Source organism: Leptonotus elevatus, chromosome 10 (assembly GCF_054856555.1).
Source record: "Leptonotus elevatus isolate MCC_2025b chromosome 10, RoL_Lele_1.0, whole genome shotgun sequence".
NCBI classification, from domain to species: domain Eukaryota; kingdom Metazoa; phylum Chordata; class Actinopteri; order Syngnathiformes; family Syngnathidae; genus Leptonotus; species Leptonotus elevatus.
The window spans coordinates 10,899,396-10,923,063 of NC_141248.1; the positions used below are offsets into that span (position 1 = coordinate 10,899,396).

At 38.6% G+C, this 23,668-nt stretch overlaps 2 protein-coding genes across 3 annotated transcripts; one reads left to right on the forward strand and one right to left on the reverse strand.

Annotated features, from left to right (window-relative positions):
- The first annotated feature begins 72 nt into the window (after positions 1–72).
- Positions 73–14,441, forward strand: srpk1b (SRSF protein kinase 1b). 2 transcript variants are annotated; one of them, XM_086086853.1, is made up of 17 exons: positions 73–117; positions 701–755; positions 7,629–7,756; positions 7,849–7,957; positions 8,163–8,250; positions 8,338–8,425; positions 8,883–8,989; positions 9,071–9,236; positions 9,626–9,651; positions 9,746–9,950; positions 10,127–10,582; positions 11,415–11,456; positions 11,804–11,898; positions 11,987–12,094; positions 12,378–12,447; positions 12,556–12,648; positions 13,326–14,441. In XM_086086853.1, exons 1-17 carry the CDS (start codon positions 105–107, stop codon positions 13,505–13,507), a joined length of 2,031 nt encoding a protein of 676 aa, XP_085942979.1. In that variant the 5' UTR covers positions 73–104; the 3' UTR covers positions 13,508–14,441. The 2 variants fall into 2 exon arrangements, with proteins under 2 accessions (XP_085942979.1, XP_085942980.1); XM_086086854.1 differs by lacking the exon at positions 11,415–11,456.
- A 7-nt stretch (positions 14,442–14,448) lies between these two features.
- On the reverse strand, positions 14,449–17,575 carry lhfpl5a (LHFPL tetraspan subfamily member 5a). Its single transcript, XM_086086855.1, has 3 exons — positions 17,100–17,575; positions 15,531–15,767; positions 14,449–15,378 (listed from the first exon to the last, which is right to left on the reverse strand). Exons 1-3 carry the CDS (start codon positions 17,500–17,502, stop codon positions 15,368–15,370), a joined length of 651 nt encoding a protein of 216 aa, XP_085942981.1. The 5' UTR covers positions 17,503–17,575; the 3' UTR covers positions 14,449–15,367.
- Positions 17,576–23,668: the final 6,093 nt, after the last annotated feature.

Sequence of the window (23,668 nt, forward strand, 5' to 3'; positions counted from 1 at the left end):
GTTTCCTGAACACACCCTCTCACTAGTTACCGCAATGGAAAGGCCAGCCTTTAGTATTTCCAACGTCCCCTAAACGCAGCATTCCCCCTGACTGGTTTGTCGCGATGGAAAGAAAAGGTATGCTTTCTCTGAACTTTAAAATGTATCTTTTCCGCACCAAATTATCGCTGTTACTTTCGACAGAGTCGCAGGCAAATTATGCCATTATGTTTTTTCGCGTGTAGTTGTAAACCCCGCCAAGTAATAGTTGAAAGGAGGACCATGCGCTTTATCGTGTGTGTTGTAGCATTTATGCTAGTTGTGTCCACGAGATTAGCACAGTCCGGGTGCGCTTAAACTTAGTAAAATACGGCATAATCGTCAACTCTTCAAGCTTCACCAAGTCACGAAACGCATACAAACTATTTATGTTAATGATAAAGGCTGCATGCTAACTTGGGCGCACCTCTCCGCCGGTTTGCTAATTGTGTGTGTGTGTCACTGGTTCCAATGAACCTGTCAGCTAGATACTGTACATCAAACTATGACCTTCTTTTTGTTGTTGCTGTGTATTTTAGTTTTTCACCTACATATTGGGCTATCAATGTTAGCTTATGTCCTTATGTTAGGCCATCGCTTATTATTTGTAATCAAAGAAAGCTGCCCAACATGGAAATGGGGAGTGTTTTGATTTGAACTTGTGGGTTTTTCTACTTGCCAGTACTCGCTTTACAGGCGAGGAAGAAGAGGACAAAGCCTAGGAAAACTGGAAGAAAGTAAGTTCTCATCACCGGTTGCAAAGGAAACGAAAACGTCTGTTAGCTAGCATCGTTTTGGAAGTATTCATCTTCATCCCATGCGAGCTATGCATGATTGAAGACATATTTAAGCCTGGTGCGTCAAACTATTTATTTGGTTTTCCTTCAGAAGGTTGTTATGACTGATGACTGAAAACCATATAAATCTGTAGTCACCTTTATGATTGTCCTTACATTTCTTGACAAGGAAGGATGCCGTGATACACTTTTGCGTCATACTCACTTAAAAAAAAAATAATAAAGAAAAAAAAATCAAATTATATAAATAGATTTTAATTATTATTAATTACTAATTGTTTTTTTACTTAACACTTTTTTTTTGTCATAATTGTTAAACTTTTAGTAAGTCCTGACACTACAGTAGTACATAAGCGAAAGGATGTATGCAAAAGTTTGCCCTCTCTGGCTTCATTATAGTCCCCCTTAATTGATTTGCAAGACACCCAAGCCCCACCCGTTGAAAAGCAACCAATCAAAGACAGAAGGCATGACTTAGGAGGTGTCAATTATTTCAACCACTGAATGACTGAGTACCTTTTCCGCTATATTTCTTTAGTGGTGAGCTGTGAGGGTTTTCTCATTTAAAATGGGTGCGGCTGCGTAAAAAAAGGCTGGCAAACACTGTTAATGATAAATTGGGATTGGCTTCAGCAAATCTGCGACTCAAGTCAGGATAAGTGGTTTAGTTCATGAATGAATAAATAATATTTGTGTACCAGAAGTTAGGGGTGTTTGATACCACTTTTTGTCAGCTTGATACCATTAGTACCTTTGATTAATAAAATTTTCACCAAAAACAATGACAATTTTAAAGAAAGACCTATATATCCCGATAAAGCATTTTTCCTTAAAATTGCATGGAATTAATGGACACTTTTTTCTAATTACTAGTTTTTACTTCCAGATTGTAAAACGGGCACAAGAGGGCGACCTATATACTGGTATTGGTCGCTGTTGTAAGTACCGATACCTTGAAATAAGGTCAGATATCGACCCAATACGAATACCTGGTATCGGTACTCGCCAATCCCTACCAGAAGTCATGGAAAACTGTGGCACGGCAGTCTTAAAGTACAACTACTGTTCAATTTATATTCAGCAATACATGACTCAAAGTTCCTTTTCCTTCATTTTATGAGGCAGCATTTATGAACATTAAAAGTGCAAACATTAATGGCAGCGGACTCTCTGAAATATATTATTATAATATACATTATATATTCGTACACAGTGCTTCTAGAAAAAAGGAAAATACATTTTGAGTCGTGTGTTCCTTGAAGAATGGAGTTGGTGGGAAAATAAATGCTTTCAATGTTTAAGAAATGCTTTGAATATTTGTTCAGCATGAAGGAAAAATGCCATTTCTGTGCAGATTTTCTGCCAAAATAGCGACTACATTTAGCAAGAAACACGAAGAAGACACATATTTTACTTAGTGTGTCACAAAGTAGTGTGGTGCGGGATCTGGCCCTAGAGTTTGATTCCGGTGGTTTTACATTGTGCCTGTCTTGGTTCTATTCAACCAGAACCTGTGGCTAAAGCTGAACTGGGGCAGTTTTGTTGTTGTTTTTTTTACTTTGTGGACCTGGATTTCACATCTCTGTAGATCATCTTACAAATATCATCTAAGCTATAGTTACAAGTATAGCTGCAAGTATAGATAATAAATAATTTACTATTGGGATTTTTATAGATTAAAAAAAAGCGTTTGATATTATAAATCATTGTATATTATTGAATAAATTATAGAGCTACGGCATAAGCATATGAAGCATATAAATGGATTAAAAGTTACCTAGATAACAGATATCAGTATTTGCAATTCAGCAACATACAATCAAAACAATTGATGAGCTCTCACAGCGTTCCCCAAGGGTCAGTGCTTGGCCCTAAGTTATTCATATTATATATAATCGCTATCTGCTGTGTCTCCAAAATACTTAAAAGTGTTTTGTTTGCTGATCACACAACTCTCTATTGCTCTGGAGACAATCTGAAACGGCTTCTGATTACGGTGGAAAATTATTAAAAGCAATTAAGGATAAGGAATAAAGAAATTAAAAGCATAAAAAAATTGGTTTGACATCAACAGATTATTTCTAAATTTAAACAAAACAAAGTTGATAGTTTTTGGCAGGAGACAGGTCAAGCAAGCACCAAGTCACAAAAGAGTGAGATTCTAAAGAAATAGAGTGTATGAAAATAAATTTCTTGGTGTAGTTATCGATAAAAGATTAAGCTGGAAGTCCCATATAGACAATGTTAAAAGGAAAGTGTCCAAAATTATAGGGATCCTTGACAAAACAAAGGATGTTTTGAATAAAAATTCATTATATACATTGTATTGCTCATTATTATTACCATGCCTAACCTATTGTGTGGAAATATGGGGAAATACTTACAAAACAAATACTTACCCTCTTTTCAAATAACAAAAAAGAGCAATAAGCATTATTAACCGATTAAAATATACAGAACCAACAAATTCACTATTTATCAAATTAAACAAGGAAATTATATGATCTAGTTGAGTTTAAAATTGCTCAAATAATGTACAATGTACACAACAAACCTACTTTGCCACAATATCCAGAAGCTGTTTGAAATCAGAGACAGTGACTATGATTTGAGGGGTATATGTCTAAAAAAATTCAAAACAAGAACAAATATTAAGCAAAGGTGTGTTGCAATTATAAGTGTAAATTTGTGGAATAATTTGTGTTTAATAGGATGTATAAAAAAAAAGTACAACAACAATATTTAAATCAGGTATACGTTAATACAATTGTAGAAAATAGAGTGCAATTAAAAATGTATGTGTAAGCCTTTGTGCTGAATTATATATCTAAAAATTTTGCTTATCAACTAAATGTACAATACTATTGGCATATCTATGCACGTATATAAGTTCAGCTGTTTATGTGTAAGTTTGTGTTTGTAGTTTTTTTTCTTTTGTAAGGGGGTAGGACTCGATATGTTTTTTTTACTTTTTCCAACTCCCTTTTGAACATGTAAGCTGTGCTTAATGAAAAAAAAAGAAAAGGTCACTGTATGAACCTTAATAATGATTATTTGAGTACAAAAGGTGCAATACTTGACTTTTACCATACTTAGTTTTTGCTTTATTGGTGGGCAATTTCAAGAACAGGGTTGGAGATGAAATGACAGACTTCTCCAAACTCATTGCCCACTGTTTTGTTTTCCACCGCTTCTTGTTTTCTCTACTGCAGTTTATTACATAACCTGTGCTCCCATCATTTTGAGCTTTACCACGGCTCTCTGTCCATTCTGTCCTCACCCTGTTTAACTCTCCCTGCATTTATATTTCCAATCAAATGAGTGCATTTCACTCAGCTTCGCTATAGTTAGCATTGAATGCATGTTTTGATCTTTCCTTTTTTTTGTGGTGATTGTAAGGGAAAAGATTAGGGATGCACGATAATATCGGTGGCCGATAATTATCGGCAATTATCGACCAATTTGACGTCATACAGATAAATCAGATAATAAAGAAATCCGTCGATAATAATAGAAATGCCACGTTGGTCCATTTGGTTGTGGTTGTTGCTCAAGTTGTGCCCAACTCTTCAACCCCTCTCCTCTAATATGGTAGTGTCGGTTGTCTTTGAAGCAGAGATATCAATAAAATTCAGCTTCATGGTGCTTTGTTTCAACGTTTTTTGGCAATGTATTTGTACATGTTAGACATATAGTAGGATTCAAAAGTATATTTGTATTAAAGTTAATTTGGAAACAATTATTGGTTTATCAGTTATCGACACCAGCACTTTCTAAATTATTGGTTTTCGGTATCGGCAAAAAATAGCGTTATCGTGCATCCATAGAAAAGATTGTGAGAATAAGCTGACCATCTTAAATGCATAAAGAGTTTCAATTTCAAAGCTAGTAATGCTAATTATTTTCATTATTGTGTGTTTCGGCTTTGCTAAAATAAGTGAAAACCTTTTGATTTCAAGATGAAAACGCACTTGTGGATGTCACTTATTTTCCTTCATCGCTGGTATCTTTTTTGGATCCCCCTCAGTGGGGAAAAAACAACTTAAGCAACATGTTACTTATTTTATTCAAATTCTGAATTGTACAACCACGGAGGGATGTTGTAAACATTTCATTTGGCTCATAATACCATCCTCAGAAGCTATCATCAAGATGGGTCCATTCACATATTGTATAAAGCACCCCAACTGTCCTCATCATGGTTCATCCTGCAGTGAGTGTTTAGCCTCAGTGACATTTTGCTTCTCTAGTACAAAGGATGTAGCTACTCTGGCGGCTGTGATTGTGGGTATTAATGCTGATGAGGTTGAGTGAAGACAAATGGGGGTGAAAGAAATGGTTGAAAGAAGAGGTTGATGTGGTCCCTCACCTGCATTGCAGTGCTGAGCTGCGTCGCCCAATCATCAGCCAGCTGCCAGTCCAGGGGGTGGGGCCAGAGGCTGACAGCAGCCAAGGAGAGTTCTCGGTCAGAGAAGGAGAGAGAGAGAGGTAGAACTAGAGCAATGGAGAGAGTGTAAGCCGATGTGCGATTGGAGAAGAGAGAGTCTGCGAGTGAGCGCTGATTCCCCGAGTGCCAGCATTTCTCTTCTCTGCTGTCTTTCGCTTCATTTCCACTACGGAGCATCCTACTCATCTCAACTCTGCTACTCATTCTCCATGCCTCACCCTTGATTGTTTTTCTCCACTCTTGACTAATGACGTGAGAGCATCTTTGAACACCTGCCCTTTCTCCTCCACTGTCCTGTCCTCTTTCCTGCATCACGTCTCATGGGTATCCGTGCGTCCTGCAGGTAAGCATGGAGATTTGATCTTGATTTTGGGTTGTTTTTTGGAATCGGGTCCACATGTTGAATTTTACACATTGTCCTGTAAGTACAATATCGTCGTATTTGCCCTTGACTTGACTGAGGGGTGTTTGAATGTCAGGGAATTTGTATGTGTGCTGCAGTAAAAAACAAATAAAGGGACATGCACAAACTCACTTTTTAGTCTCGCTTGCAGAGTTTCAATTGTGGTGACTGGGTGAGCATTAAAAATAAGTAGCTGCGCCTGTGATAAAGACGCTGCAGAGACAAGTTGAGGAACTTGACAAATGAAAACATGGCAGCATAAATTATCTGACTGCATGAACAAGATAAATACAACTTGTTTCATTGCCTCTGTTTTCCTTCAGCCACATTGAGCTTAAAGGTTACATGATAGCGCTCATCACCACAAATGTGTATTTACTTGAATAACAAATGCAGCAATATTATCTGAGATAAATTTAGACACACACAAACATTGCAGAGTGACCACATCAGGCTGCTGGAACATTTATTGCTAGAAAAGTTTCAGTCTCAATGGAAACGTGAGATCATTTAAAAATATATATTTCAGAAGGAACTTCATTAAATGATGTTGCCAGGAAAACACTTGAAACATTGGAGCCAAGTTGAATTGTCTGTTATTTGATGTTCATGTATTACTTCTTGTCACTTTGTATGTTACCACTTAAAGTCTCACTACTGGGTAATTGATTCAACGCGCTGCTCTTAATTTTGTTGCTGGTTGTCGTGTTATATTCTCTTTCCAAAAGTTGGTGGCTTGTTTGTTTTCCTCTGCGGTTTGACCTTTCAGCACTGCAAGGGCTTCTTGTCTTACTAGTTTACTTTCCAAGTTGATTTTTTTTTTAGACAGACAAACACCAACTGTTACTTTGCTGTGAGTAGTTCTGTACAAGCTATGGGGACAACATTGTTTTTAATGATTTAATCGAATATAGGTTCATATTCATCACAACTGGAACCTCCCCGTATACCCATCAGCTGTTCAGCAAAGCGGTTAAAGTTTAATGATATTAGGTCTTGGTCGAAGGATTCTCATATGTGTTATTTTAGCAGACATTTGCGCTTCGTGTCCGGTCTTGTTTGAGTGACTTTGTGCATGTTGTACCGCTGTCCCCCTGCAAGTGCAATGATTTGAAAAATCTCAAATGATATAGTTGGGCAACAGTAGCCATTGTGCCATGGTAAATGCAGTGGATCAGTTGGCCTCGTGATTACTGTTTGGCAGTATTTTTCTAGCAGCAAAATATTGCAAATATTTCTACGTGCTTGTTAATTAGGGGGTGGCTAAAGGGGGAAACTGTGCTGACCCCAATTCCAGCATTGCCCACTTGAGTATTAGCTGCTATTTTAGTAACGGCTGTGACAAAGACTTTGGATTTGCAAGTGATGAGAGGGCAAACTGGGGAAAATGTCAATTTTTACAGCTGCTCATTCGGAAAGATTTGATCCTGTTTTGCGATGCATCATAGAGATGTGAAGATGTCAAGCAACAATGTTGCGCTTATGCATGGAATTAACGTGATTGGTTTATTTCATTACAGTAATTTCTGGACCATAAGACGCACCTGACTATAAGCCGCGCTAGCTAAATTTGGGGAATACTCAAGTTTGTTACACATAAGCCGCACTCGACTGTAAGACGGGCTCACATGGTTTGTTTGTTTTGCTCTGCCTGACGCTCTTGCGCTTCCTTTATAGTACGTCCCCTTGTGATCTGATGGATAAGCCACACCTTTGTATTAGCCTCAGGGTCGAGTGCAAGTGAAAAAAGTAGTGGCTTAGAGTCCAGAAATTACTGTAGTTATGTGAGCTGCTATTCCCTTTTCACCCTTCTGACTTTAAAAAACATAATGGGTAAATGTCTTGCGATATTGTTTTGAACCTAAGAGCCCCAAAATGCTTCCTCTATACTTAATCACCAATTGTCAGTTTTTCCTTTTTCTGTGACCTCTGACTTAACCTCCTCCTGTCTCTTTATCCTAAGACCAGAGCCTCAGAGCTGTGGTGGCAGCTCCAAACCAAATCAGGAAGACTCGCCCGTCCCAGAACAGGATGAGGAGATCCTGGGCTCTGATGATGAGGAGCAAGAGGACCCTGGTGACTACTGCAAGGGTACAAACTCTCTGTCTGTTATAATAGAACATTTATTTTTTTGAATGAGAATTCATGAATCTTGGGCATATGCATCATCTTTGTTTGGTCAGGGGGATATCACCACGTGAAGATTGGAGATCTTTTCAACGGAAGATACCATGTGATCCGGAAGCTTGGCTGGGGGCACTTCTCCACAGTGTGGCTGGCTTGGGACATCCAGTAAGTTGTTAGACTGCAGAGATAACTTGAGAAGCTTCACAATAAAAATTTTTTTTAAAAGAAACATTGCTACAATAAATGGACAGATTAAATGCAGGATTTGTGGACAGAAAGTGCATTAGTACATGCTGTACAACTGAATTTGAATGATACCTTTGCGATTGTTTAAAAAAATAAAATCCTGTTTTGTGTGTTCACTTTGCAGGGAGAAGCGCTTTGTAGCTATGAAGGTTGTGAAAAGTGCTGAACATTACACAGAGACTGCTCTGGATGAGATCAAGCTGCTTAAATCTGTAATGTGGATAGCCTCATTTCTTATGTTCTTTGTTTCCGCCAATTATCCCTCATACGTGTGACTCTGTTGGTTTTGTTTGTTTCAGGTGCGAAACACAGACCCCGGTGACCCCAGCAGGGAGAGGGTGGTGCAGCTACTTGATGACTTCAAAATTTCTGGCATGAATGGCACTCGTATCTTTGAATACCTTAATATGTTGTTGATTGTCTCGGACCCATTTTACTAAATCTCTTATGACCCTTACTTGGATTGAATTTTTTTCTCCCCCATTATTGTGCTTACAGATGACTTGTAGACTCACTTTAGCATCCTCCCAAACCCTACGCCTCATCTCTCTGCATAGCTATTTGTGGGTCCTCATCTGACAGCTAGCTGTGCGCATTGGCACATCCTTGGGTGTCACAGGCTCTGATGCATTGACGTTGGCACCATTCTTTTTTTTATTTTTATTTTTTTCTCTCTCCCACAGCATCGAGTCTGCAGCTGTGCTATCTGCCAGCACACCCACACACCCTCTGGATATCATTATCATTCATTTGTAGTTGCTGTAGTCCATTGTGGGTCAGTAAAATGGAACTCGTTTAAAGAGTGATGTCCAATTCTGTTCTTCCTTGACTTGCATTCCACTAGATGTATGCATGGTATTTGAGGTGCTGGGGTACCATCTACTGAAGTGGATCATCAAGTCAAACTATCAAGGCCTGCCTTTGCCGTGTGTTAAAAGCATCATTAGACAGGTATTGTAGCAAACTCCCAAAAAGGCTTGATTGACGTATATGTTTTGATAATAATCATGGTCCGTCTTCACTTTCGTGCAGGTCCTTCAAGGTTTAGACTACCTTCACACCAAATGTAAAATTATCCACACAGACATCAAGCCAGAAAACATTCTTCTGACTGTCAATGAGTCATATATCAAGAAAATGGCTGTCGAGGCGACTCAGTGGCAAAAGACTGGTGTGGCACCACCCTCTGGTTCTGCAGGTCACACTTTTATTTCCTCTTTCAGCTACCCTGACCAGGTTCATGTGTTTAAGCTACAATTTGCCTGTCAAGTCATGATTAGCTGTTTGGATTACCAGCCTCAATTGATTTCCCTCTCGTCTTGAATTGACATCACGAAACAATTAGCTTGATGATTTGTTTATTGATGTAGTTTAAATAGTCATAAACTTGAGGATTGGAGCAGTTAGCTATGAGTCACCGTAGACTGTGGATGTGTAAATGAGCACTTTGCTCTGAGCAGCGAGAGACTGCCTCTGCATGAGTCTGTTAATACATCTTGGTGTGAGTCAGCTCCCACAGAGGTGATGGATGTACTGCACAGGTCGTCTAGTAATGTAATCCTCCTCCCTTTTTCCTTCTTCCCACAGTGAGTACAGCTCCAGCACCCAAGCCGGTACTTTTTTTTTCTGTTATTAAAAAAATACGGATGACTGTGCCGAATATACGTCAAGTAAAAGAGTACTTATTAATTTCTTGTCTCGCTCAAGATGTCCAAAATGTCAAAGAACAAAAAGAGGAAAATGAAGAAGAAGCAGAAGAAGCAGGCAGAGCAGCTTCAAGTGGGAGGAGGAGTGACACTCAAAGCAGGAGAAGAGAAAGAGGAGGACACGGCAGAAACAACATCTGACATCTCCTCTGCCCCCGTCTCTGTGTCGGCCACTCTGCAAAACGACACAAAGCATCCTATCACAGGTGATTGACCAAAAAGTAAATGCAAACTTAGATATTTTTGAATTAATACCTCGCTGACAGTGTCGGTGAAGCACATTTGCATTATCCTCTTGGCAAAGGCATTACTTGCTGGGGCTTATCTTTTGGAAGTAAAGCTAAGTGGATGTATGAAAATGTGCTTATTAAATTTGTTACAGAGTCACCAGCTGTCGAGCTACCCCAACAGATGTCAGAGCCAAGTGTACCCACAGAGGGCGCCGCCAAGGAGGAGAACAACATGGAGGTCAACTGCAACGGTAACACCTCCATACCAGTGAGCGAGGCCAGCCGAGAAAGCCAAGAACATGGGACCAAGCAGTCTGCAGAGGAGCTGGAGGACCAACGGAATGCAAACCATGTAGATGATAAAACAGAAACTCTCGACACAGTAAGCAACAAAGACGACCTTCAGAGCTGTAATGGCCCTTCACAGGATCCTGAGTCTGAGCAGCAGCAGCAACAGCAGCCACCACAGCAGCAACCTCCTTCCCCCAGCTCAGACTTTGTCACCTCAGAAGTGAAAGATGGCGTCAAAGTAGAGAGAAAGGAAGAGGATATGGACACACATGGGGAGAACAAAACGCAAAGTCAAGATGAAGAAAATAGCCAAAATGGTTAGTCAGTACAAATCCAATTTCTAAATGTACAAATACAGTGATCCCTCATTTTTTTGCTTGTGATACGTTCCAAGGTGAATTTCTAAGTAGAGGGTGACTTTTTTTAAAGGGGAACTTAACCTTAAACATTTCTTGACAATATGTTATACTGTATGTGACCTTATAAGTCTAAACATGACATTCTGATTAATATTACATTTGTGGAATAAGAGTTCTGGAGGAGAATCGAGCCGTTTTTATCTATCTTCGGGGGTGGCCATTTTGCCACTTGCTGTCGATTGAAGATGACATCACAGTTGCTCAGGGTTCAGGCAACAATCAATCACAGCTCACCTGTTTTCTGGAGCTGAGCTGTGATTGGTTCTTACCTTGGACATCAACTGATTTCATTTTTCCCTTGACAGCAAGTGGCAAAATGGCCGCCTTCTGATAATGATTAAAAAAATTGCTGCGTAGAACATTATCAAGAATTTTTTGGTGAGTTGACTTCCCCTTTAATGATATTTAAAATAAAATAAATGCTTTATTTTATTTTCAGGGGGAGTTATGCGTTCAAGAATTAATGTGAGGGGATGAAGAAACGTCAGCTTAATAACTACGTTAACGTTTTTCTTATCTTACGACGGCGTACCTTAACCAGAAACCGGGTCACAAATTAAAATTCACGATAGTGAAACTACAATAACCGGACTGCAAAGTTATAAGGGAACACTGTAGAACAATTAGTTTCTTTGGAAAGTTGTGCACTATCTTGCTGGTGTAAATAATGCTCAATAAGGCACCATGCTTTGACGTTAATATGGTCATTCGATCCTTTTGTGACCTCTAGGAACATTGTCAACCATTAGAGATGGGCGACTACCAATACCAGGTATCGACAGACATATCCAGCCTTATTTGAATGTATTGGTACTCTTGACAGTGGCAGATGCCAATATCAACCGCCCTCTGGTGGCCGTTTTATGATCATGCGCTAGAGATGAGAAGAATAGGAAATTGCTATTGAAAAAATGCTATATTGAGTTGTATAGGTCTTTCTTTAAAATGATCTGTCATTGTTTTGGGGGCAGAAATTTAGAAAATTGAAAAACAAAAATGGTATTAACCTACCTAACTAAATTTATGTAAATGACGGAACCGAAGTGAGAAAATGTTTGCCTGTCACTAATAAAATGACTTTTTTGTTGTTTCTCTGCCGCCTCTGGTTTCTTCCAACAGAATCATCTTGTAGCTTGTTAGTAAATGTTTTGGACCCTCTGAATGCTGACAAGTTGCAAGTCAAGATCGCTGACCTTGGAAACGCCTGCTGGGTGGTGAGTATTAAATATACTGTACAGTTGAATCTCTCATTGGATTTGTCACAAAAACGTCCACTGAAAAATCCATTTCCGCCTCGCGCAGCACAAGCATTTTACGGACGACATCCAGACTCGGCAATATCGTTCCCTGGAGGTGCTGATAGGATCTGGCTACAGCACACCCGCAGACATTTGGAGCACAGCCTGCATGGTAACGCAAACACACACGACGCAGACAAATGCATTATGATAGGAAATGATCAGTGAGATTCCATCAGTTTGTCAGTCTGTAAATGAAAACATCACATTGTTATACAGTTACTGCAGGCATGCTGTGCTTGTGCTTTGTGCACTTGCCCAAAAGACAATCACATTACTACATTCCTCTGTAAAAACAGAGGTACTATTTATCTGCTCAATAAGAAAGTGTAGAATGCAACTTTGTATAAACTTTTTTTTATTTTTATGTTCTCGTGATTTTTCTCCCTCTTCAGGCCTTCGAACTGGCAACTGGAGACTATTTGTTTGAACCCCACTCAGGAGAAGATTATTCCAGAGATGAAGGTTTGTGGTTTCTTCTCTTGACAAGAGAAGTCATTACTATAAATAACATTTGACATGTAAGACATTATTAACTGCAGGTGAAAGTGAATATATTTGATGTGCCTCCAGATCACATAGCACTGATCATCGAGCTGCTCGGCAAAGTTCCTCGCAAGCTGATCACGGCAGGCAAATACTCCAAGGAGTTTTTCAATAAGAAAGGTAAACACACACCGCCCCTCGCCGTCTGCCCTTCTCCAATGCTGCACAGGTTTCACCCCAAGGCCATGATAGCTCCAGCTAGTTTTTATCATAGTTAGTCAACCTCATCCCGTTTTTATTTCATCAGCTTTTAGTCGACTATAAATCTAGCATTTTAGTCTTTATTTTAGTCCAAGAAAACATAATTGTATTCGTCTAGTTTTACTCAACAAAAACCGTCAACGTTTTAGTCAGGACTATCATTTTTACCCCGTTATATTTTTTGTCAGCAGATCATTAACTATTTCACATAAAATTCCCTCATCTTTTTGATAAAAAACAACTCTACACACAAGACAGATTAGTAGAGACAAGATCATATAGTTTTCATCTCTAAAATGTCTATACATTTTAGTCCAGTTTTTATTAAGTGAAGTACATTTTCGTTTTTATATATATATATATATTTATTTATTTTTGTTTTTGTTTTGTTTTAGTTATAAAATTTTCTTGAAAACTTCTTGGGGGTGGCCAGTTTACTTGGGTGGCCTGCCCAAGTATTAGCATGGTGTGGGAAACCCTGCAGGGGTCGGCTGTTTTGCCACTTTCTGTTAACTTCAAATGACATCACAGTTGCTTTTCCAAGTTTGGTCACGTACATGTCGCTTTCTCACTTTTGCAATGTCATTTTACCCCAGGTGACCTGCGACACATTACAAAACTGAAGCCATGGGGGATGTTTGACGTGTTGGTGGAGAAGTACGAGTGGTCCAAAGAAGAGGCCCACACCTTCAGCAGCTTCCTGCAGCCCATGCTGGACCTCGTCCCTGAAAGGAGGGCCACGGCTGCTCAGTGTCTCTCTCATGCCTGGCTAGCATAGGAGGCAGCACATTGCGCGCACACTGCTTCACGTAATAGTGAAAGGATACACACACGCACACACCTACATGCACATAGGATAGGTGTGGAGATATACCGGGCTTGAAACCGAAACAAACCTGTGACTGTACTCTTCATGGCCTTCAGATGCAACCTGCACACTCTTGTTACGCCAGCTAAGATTGCACCTCAGTCGCCATCCACATTGTGTACAATACTGACGGAAGACGAAGGCCAAATCTTCTTTTCATTTTGCAACTCAGATATTTTAGATGGAAGTTAGGTAGTAGCTCTTGCACTTGATTACAGCAGCAAGAACAGAGGTGGCCATTCAAATCACCAATTTGTTTAGAGTATGAAGAAGCCAAATATGTGCAGACTTTACTATTGTATTAGCTGTGCCATCTTTTATACCTTTAGTTGTCAAAAGCATTCAAAGTACTTAAATTGAATACATGCAAAAATGCTGAGTGCCACGGAAAAGACTGGGAAGTCTTGGCTTAGCTAGGTATGCGTAAACATGTTTATGTTTGTATACAATTAGATGAGGAAAGAGGATTAGATTTTTATACATTTTTGCTATGAATTCTTGTTTCCAGCTTGGCACAATGCAACGTCTATTATTCCCCCACGACATTTTTGTTTAATACGAGACTAGATTTTTAGAAGCAAACATCAAACTGGGCCTGTGTGGATTCAAGTGGTTGGATGCCATCATGCCGTCTGCAGCATAAGCAGCTATGTTTCTGAAATATTTGAATGGATGCTCAGGTGCTTTTTTAACTGCATGGAAATTGACTCTACTCAAATGATAGAGGTACAGAAACCCCCACATTCATGTACACACCTCAAATGATTTGCTTTATAGATTCTCTAATATCTCTTTAGTCAAGTTTTTTTTTTCTGTTGGTAAGAATAAAATGTTTACAAAAGTCTGTTTTGAGCATTTGTCTCTTGACTCATCACTGCTGAAAATACACGCATTTTTTTAACAGGCAATTTATTATTTTTTTGTAGTTGTAGTCATACAATATTTCATGGAATCCCAGGTCTAATTAACTTGTGTTAAATTGAATAATCGTGAATGTTAACTGCTTCGACTTGACATTTGGATTTGCAGTGTTCTTAATTTTCAGCATTTCTCCCAGTTGCCATCTTGTAAAAATATCAAACTAATATGACGGATTAATTTTTTTAAGGCAATTTGCCAATAATTTTTGGGCTTGCTTGATGATCAGAGAAATGGCTTATAGAAATGCATGCTTGACTATTGGAAATATATTTCAAATCCAAACTACAAGTTTTCTACTTCAAAGAAATCCCCCTGGAGTCTAATAGAGCTTCCTAGTCCCAGCGTTCTCTGCCACACCATTCACTCCTGGAAGGGATTTATCTGGGACGTGACATACCCCTTCACGGCATCTTGACCCATTGATGACCCCTTGAGCCTGGGAAAGAGAAATAAAAACACCAGCCATTCCAGATGAGTAGGGCACTTACTCCAACACTGATATTCTTTCAGCCGGGAACTGGGATGCTCCGAACATTCTGAGCAGGCATGTTTTCCAGCTAAAACGCCTCTTCGCACACTGAACCAAGCAAACTCCGACTGTTCTCTTTGCTGGTTGATCATCTTTGGCTTTGGCGCCATCAAACTCTTTTACTGAAGGCTCTGGTGTTTGTAGTTTGGATTGTACACAAGCAATTATTACTCCCCAAGGGGAAAAGCTCCTAGTTTGGGTTTGTAAAATATCTTCTGTGACACCAATCCTGGGTCTTTTCTTACACATCTCGTAAGCAAACTGCACTTCTATGGATTCAAATTGTCCTGAAAGTATTGCTTTGGTGGTGTCTGGGAGGTTCATGCGTTATCTGTATTGAAGAGAGAGAAACAGCAGAAATTGAGTTGTCACAATGAGTTAAGATTCATTTTTCAATCTGGCTTCTCACGCCCTCTTTTTGTATTCCTTTTAGTGCATATCTTATGCCCTTCACCCCATTCATTCTCCCCTAAACGTTGGTACCTTTCTCCTCCACCTGGAAGTCCTCGGGCAGCAGGTTGTCCTGTCTGCTGCCCAGGCTGAAGGCCAAGAAGGCGAGGATGAGCGAGTCCATGATGCTGATGATGGCCAGGATGTAGGCCCAGCGCACCGTGCAGTTGCCCAGGGTATATTTGTCGGTCCGCTGGCCGCACATCCGCTTCACCTCCTCCGAGTCCCAGCCGTCTGGATAAATCATGCAGCCGATCACCATGCAGCCGCCTGATAGAGAACAGAAGGGCGAGAACCTTGAGGTGAGTCAAGCGTTGCTGGACGAATGAAAACAGCAAGTCGTATATCTGGTACATCTTTCAGATCTGTTATCTATCCATCGGGATTCTTATGGAGCACTTTATATGCTCATTAAGGTCATGGGTGAGCTTTTAATTGATACTGCTTCATGGTTACGCCCCCTATAGGAAGAACATAGAATATAGCTTCACTAACATTGTTTTTTTTTCAATCTGTGAGACAATGTAATATTGTTCGTATTGTATGCAGCTAATGACTGCATAAGAGACTGTTAAATTTCCGCATTTTGCTACAATATTTTTAATTTGATACAGTAGTAGGCTGCTAAGGCTACTTATTTTCCACATTCGACACCCATTTCAGCCGCAGACACACACAGGCCTTGCATGTTTTAAATGGCCCCGTTCAACTATAAGGTAACACGTAGCTAAGACTGGAACAGTAGAATACAAACAGTCTTGCACGGTGCACACACAACCATATGCTGTATTTTCCATAATGTTGTGGGATTTTGGGCAAGAGTGGACTGGTACAACCTGGACTGGTCGCCATGCCAATCGCAGGGCACATGTAAACAAACAGCCATTCGTACGGAAGCGTGAAACTGTCAGTGTGGAGAAAATAGTTTTGACTGGGCTATGTCGTTCGAACGTTCTGCAAAATTGCTCAAATACTGTTGATAAAGTCATTCGAACATATTGGTAAAATGTAGGCCAAATGCTAAAAACATAGCAGTGTGATGTGATGTCACAATGACGCATGCGTCAAACCCCGTAACATGGGGATTTTTTATTTATATTTTTAAGTATTGGCCTGCATGACTGCATTTATTACGTCACAAGTCAAAATGGCGGTCTTACTCGGTCTCCACTCATTGAAAAGCATTGGACTTTGGATCGTTGTAATTTGATTTATATGAGGATTTTTTTTTTTTCAAAATGTAATGAAATGTCATTTGACTATACTGTAACAACAATCTGCCTTGTTTGTATGCTAGTCACCGACAAAAGAAATACAAAACACGGTTTGTGTTCACCCAAAGACGAAGTATTCGCATTTGCATCAGAAATATCAGAAATGCCCGGATGTTCAGAATTGTCCATACTTTCTAATAGCCTATTTATCTTGGTTACAATATTAGAATAGCTGGCAAGATGATGCAGTGCAGTTTTACAGTACACTATAGTAAACCTATTTTGATCCAGTTACTGTATTGCATTGGATGTCAAGTCAACTGTGTTGTGCAAGTGTACCTATAGTGTGGTGACCGTGTATGCATGCGTTATATCAGTGCTCACTGACTGGAGGCCAGCTGCATCCAGGCGCAGATCTTGTACACGCTGCCGGCGTTGCAAAAGAAGAAGAGGCTGAAGCACACGATGCTGCCGACCACCAGCAGCGTGGAGATGCCCACGAAGAACATGGCCGTCTTGAAGGCCCCGGACGGGATGGAGCCGAAGTCCAGGGCGCTGCCTTTGCAGGTGAGCTCCGAGGTGAGCGCATTACCGATGCAGTAGTGGAAGAGGCCGAAATAGCCGGCCTGGGGCGTGTTGACGCTGTCCCCGATCCAGTAGGGCTGGATGAACACTACCACGGTGATGACCGAAAAAGTGATGGTGAACACGGTCCAAAGCACGCCAACCGCGCGCGCGTTGCGCACGTAGTTGGTGTGGTAGATCTTTGCCGCCTCCTTGGCCGGCAACATGGTCACCTAGTTTTTTTTATTTTATTTTAATTCTGATATCAAATTTTGCTTTTTCAAAAGTGCATTAATTTTGATGGTGCTCCAAAAACAGCTCGACAGATAATACCACCCAGTGGAGGAGAGTTCCACCTTTTAAATATCCCACTGAGTGCCATTCATGTATGATTCATTGTAAAATGATGCGCCTGCCAGGTGGCGACCGGGCTCAGCTGATACTTTTACTCACAAGGTATTACATTCACTTTCGCTTAAGTGACAGGCATGTTCCCCAGCTTTTCTTGGGCCAATGCACATATATTAAAAAAATCTCACAGTACACCACCAAACAAAGATGTCACAAAAAAAGTATACTGAACAGATCCAGTCTAAATTTACTCACAAATGTGCTCAATGTGAAATCTGAGCTTGTTTAGTCCAACACAAAGCTATTCTGTTACATCAACAAGTGGGTTCACAGTTTAATTGAATCTTCTGCCCCGTTGTGGACGAGCACGTAACTGTTCTGACTAGCGCAATACTTCAACGTAATTAAATTGTTTAATTTACTGCATCAGATTTACTAATCTCAAATGCAAATTATTATTGTTGTTGTCAACTAAATTAAAAGCAGCAGAGAATACGATGCAGCTCTAATACTGGATAGCAATGGAAAGTGCAGGTGTACGGGTATTGAAATTAATGAAATAAATTAATTGCCGATTAATTTCAGGTTTTGTTTCAAGTGTAACTTAGATGAAGAATAACACAAGTACACTGATCATGTAGATTCCACTACAATTAATTAGTAGCGAGCAACGTAGTAGAAATGTATTTTAACATGATGAACACTAGGTGGCAGTACAGAGCTGGAAAGTAGGCTACTGCATCCGTTTGTGCCTGTATACGATTTAGATTTGATTGTTTATAGTGCAAGGGGAAACGGTTTACAATGACTATAAAATACACACATTGAAGTTACTGTTTCCTTTTAAATGGATCTACTTTTCTCGTTTCCTGTTAATGTAGTTCCCTCCTTGTTCTGCCTCGAAGCCCCTCGCATGCATAACTGACCTCCAAACAACCCCCAAAACCTAATGAGTTGATGCTCCCGTACAATAAACTTCACGAATGGATGAATAATATGTTATGTGAGCCCGACCGAGGTTCCCCCTGGGAATCAGCATACAATATTTATTGTCTCTCTAGTTTACTTAATATATTTGTTTACACTTGATCTTTCAGTGAAAGTGTATCAAATTGATGTATAGCTCTGCACAGGGCACATGTGAACTCGAGTGTGGGCATCGACGTGTCGATGCACTTAGCATTATTAAGTGATGCTTCCCACCAGTGTAAGGGGGAGGCTGTTTATAATCAAGTTTTTTTTTTCCCTGGTGCAGCAATCCAATTTACTCATACGGAGTAAGGGTTTTTGTGTGTGTTGTTTGCAGATGAAAAACAAGCTTGGGATTTGATTTCTTTGCTTGCTTGTTACACAGATAAGTCAAACATGTTTGTCCCTAAAAGCTCACAACAAAAGGAATAAGTACTTTAAAACACATTTTAATGTGTACTCTTAAACATCTCTGTTTGTGTTAAATGAATAATTCAAGAACGTCTACTAAAACGTTTGCATACGTGTCGGGACTCCAATATGGAAGATTCCTCAAGACCACAAAGGAGGAGCAAATCTTCTATCTAAGATTCTTTAAGACCACAGAACGAGTGGATGATGCTCACCAAGTTAGATCAGACCACAAAACCATTTAAAAAGGAATGTGGATTTCCCGAGATTATGTCCAAATGAAGAACGCCGTTGTGGAAAGTGGTGAATGTAAATGTTCACCCAAGAGAACATCAATCAACTGTTAGCAAGATTGCGCTGCAAGGAGCCACCATAACTTTGAACCGCTTCGTTTTACCGCGATGTTTTGGACAATTCTATGGGAATATTTTTGGGAAGGCACCGCACTGTCCCAATTCCCAAAGTTATGTTTGGATGAGTTTGGGGCTGAACAGAACAGCGGCTTTGTCCCTGTTTTGATCACAAGATTTTTCAAATCTATTTTTAACTCATTCACTGCCATTGACGGCTACAGACGTCATAAATTCACTTGAACTTTCTATTTAACATTTTTTTCCACTTTTGTTAACAAGAGTATGAAAACCTAGAATTTTTTGGGGGGGTGCAATTAGAACGTATATAAAATTTGTGATTAATCGTGAGTTAACTAGTGAAGTAATGCGATTATTTACCATTACAAATTGTATTCACCTGACACCCCTAATTTTTAATTATCTTTTCTTTTAAAAAATAAATAAATAAATAATTGTAATATTTTTTTTTTTAATTTTTAAGAATCTTTTTTTTTTTTAAAGAAAATATGATTAAAAAATTAGGGGTGTCAGGCGATTACCATTTTTAATCGTAATTAATCGCATGACTTCACTAGTTAACTCACGATTAATCACAAATTTTATATCTATATTCTAATACAATAAAAACAAATTCTAGGTTTTCACACTTGTTAACAAAAGTGGGAAAAAATGTTAAACAAATAGAAATAGTAAAATGAATTTTTGACGTCTATAGGCGTCAATGGCCGTCAATGAGTTAAAGGGGGAAGTCAACCTTAAACAATTTTCTTGACAATAATATGTTATATGTGACCTCACCAGTCTAAACAGGACATTCTGATGAAGTCAAGTATTACATTTGTGGAATATGAGTTATGAAGCAAAATCCATCTGTTTCTATCCATCTCAGGATGTGGCCATTTTGCCATTTGCTGTCGTCTGAAGATCACATCACAGTTGCTCAGGCAACAACCAATCACAGCTCACCTGTTTTCTGAAGCTAAGCTGTGATTGGTTGTTACCTGAGACCTGTTGTGATGATCACTCGACAGCAAGTGGCAAAATGGACACCTTCTGATATTGATAAAAACGGCTTGATTTTGCTACTTCACTCATATTCCATGAACGCAATAATAAAACTCATTCACTGCCATTGACGGCTATAAATGTCAAAAATTCATTTGAACTATTTCTATTAGGTTAACATTTTTTCCACTTTTGTTAATATTAGTATGAAACCTATAATTTTTTTATTGTACATTTAGAACAGATATGAAATTTGTGATTAATCGCGAGTTAACTAGTGAAGGCATGCGATTAATTACGATTACAAACTTTAATTGCCTGACGCCCCAATTTTTTAAATAATCTTTTCTTTTTCTTTTTTTTTTATCCATTCACTGCCATTGACGGCTATAAACGTCAAAAATTCATTTGAACTATTTCTATTAGTTAAATTTTTTTCCACTTTTGTTAACAATAGTATAAAAACCTAGAATTTTTTAAATTATACAATTAGAACAGATGTAAATTTTGTGATTAATCGTGAGTTAACTAGTGAAGTCATGCGATTAATTACAATAAAAAATTGTAATTGCCTCTTGCCTTTAATTTTTACTAATCTTAAAAAAAAATAAAAAAATTTATGGCAGTAAATTAGTTAACCAGAATACCGTATTTAGACTAATGGGGCTGCATAGAAAATATTATTATTAAGAAAATCTTTTTGGGTTGACTTCCCTTAAAAGCAACTAACAAAAACATACAACTGTACCATTTCTCGAGCCACATCTCATGCATTACAACTGCATCCCCTGAATTCTACTTGAATCTACTAACGGTGACATCATTTAAAGGCAATGATGTCATGACATTGCTTCAAACACTCACTAAGCATATGATGTTTTGATGATGATGCACCGTGAGATTGATAACAGACCTGGGCACATTTTTGGTATTAAAAAAAAAAGAAAGAAATTCAAATTACAACTTAAAAGCAGCATTGAAATCTTTCAAGCCACATCTCACAAAGCTCAGAAAACAACAACAACAACCATGAAAGCTAACGCTATGCGTCATGTACCCAGCCAGTCTGCCAACTCATTCCTATGGACTATACAAAAACCTCATCTGATACAATAATCCGCTTCTCCAGGTAAACGATTTCATTGTTGACTAAAGTGCATGTTTGTTTGATATGAGGTTTTTTATTGTTCACCTTTGGAAAAATTGAAAAAAATGTACCTGCATGAATCTAAATTGAGCGCTTAGGGTCAAAATCAAAAGTTTAGCGGTCGTCAACTTGGGAAGCTGAAACCGAAAAATACATTGGAAGCTCAGAATTTAAAACCAAATTGTTACTAAACACATATTTTTATCATGTATAAGTAAAATCCCACCTAACACGGCGGTTTTGCTTTTTGTTGTTCTTTTTTTTTTTTTTTTTTTGGTAACCCAACGTCTCGACCACCGAAAGCTGCCAGTAATGGCAAAGTGCAAAAGCGAGATGATGACCTTTGAACCTTTGTTACAAAATGACGACAAAAGTGGTTCTTGCATCTGTGTCAGGGCTGCTCAGTACAATATTTGTCAATAACAAAAAGTCAGCTGTGTTCAATCGTAATGTGAAAAGACTAACCTCTCAGGTGCACACAATCATTTACCGCTTCTTTATCATCACTAATAATTTCCAACACACATTATGACAGCTAATGGGGAGTAAGCAACTAAATAGCTTTTAAGTTTGGAGATACATGGGGCAATAGCTGTCACAATGCATTTTCAAATGACCTTAGACAAATTTCCGTCTACACTTATGTGTCATCAAAGGGTGAATAATTTTATTTTAATCTAGTCTTATTATGCAAACTGATGTCACATAGAGGATTTATGATGATTTATTTTTATTTTCTGTGGTTGTGGAGCGTGAGGTCAACTCGCGCCCAACAACGTCACGGCTAATCTGTAATTGATTGTTTTTCTGTATTGCGGCTGAACGGTGAATGGCAGCTAGTGAAATAGTTTGCAGGTAAACAATTAGAAAAGCTATGGATTTATTTAATTAAACCTGACCAAATGTTAACTCATTCACTGCCATTGACGGCTATAAACGTAAAAAAATAATTTTAACTATTTCTATTAGTTTAACATTTTTTCCCCACTTTTGTTAACAAGAGTATGAAAACCTAGAATTTTTTTCATTGTACATTTAGAACAGATATGAAATTTGTGATTAATCGCGAGGGAACTAGTGAAGTCATGCAATTAATTACGATTAAAAACTTTAATCGCCTGACCCCCCGAATTTTTAATATATTTTTTTTATTGTTCATTCACTGCCATTGACGGCTATAAACGTAAAAAAATAATTTGAACTATTTCTATTAGTTTAACCTTTTTTCCCCACTTTTGTTAACTAGAGTATGAAAATGTAGAATTTTGTTATTGTACATTTAGAACAGATATAAAATTTGTGATTAATCGTGAGTTAACTAGTGAAGTCATGCGATTAATTACAATTAAAAAATGTAATCACCTCTTGCTCCTAATTTTAAAAAAATGTATTTTTAAATGAATTTATGGCAGTGAATGAGTTTAATATTAATTCATTTTCCAACACTTGAATTCAAGTTTTCTTGATCCAGTTTTAGGACTTACATGAAATGGGAAATTTATGCAGAAAAAGAGGAAGTCGCCCAGAGTTTACAAACTTTGAAGCTCCCCAGTTCTCTTTCTATCCCCTTTGGACCTATCTGGTGTGTCAACACAAAGAGGCTTTTCTACCGGCTCAGCATCTCCTCCTGCATGGCTGCTTTAAAGACTGTTTCCATAGAAACGAGGTGCAGAATGCCCCTTAGAGATAGAAGGCAGGACGATGGATGGGATATCATCATTTTAGCACAAAGTCACATCAACTAAATACACCTGCCATTTAGTATTTACTGTGTATCTTATCAAACAGCCACGATGCAGCATTGTCATCATTTGACAGTTTCCCCCCCCCGGATATTAAATAAATGTTCTGGATAAAATGCAACAATCCAGTGATGTAACTTTAACATAAAGTAATACAATTGTCAACAACACAATCTTTTAAGAGTAAACCTGTAAGGGAAAGAAATCGCTACCAGTATAGATTAAAGAATTTACTCTTGCGATTTATATTCGACCTAAAAAAATAAGGTTTAGATACTATAGATCACACTATATTAATGGAAATTTTTTAATTATATGGTGGCATAAGAAGTTTAGCATATAAATGGCTGAAAAGTTATATAGATGACAGAAATCACTAGTATGAGCAGTTGTGCACCTTAACCTAAAATTAAAC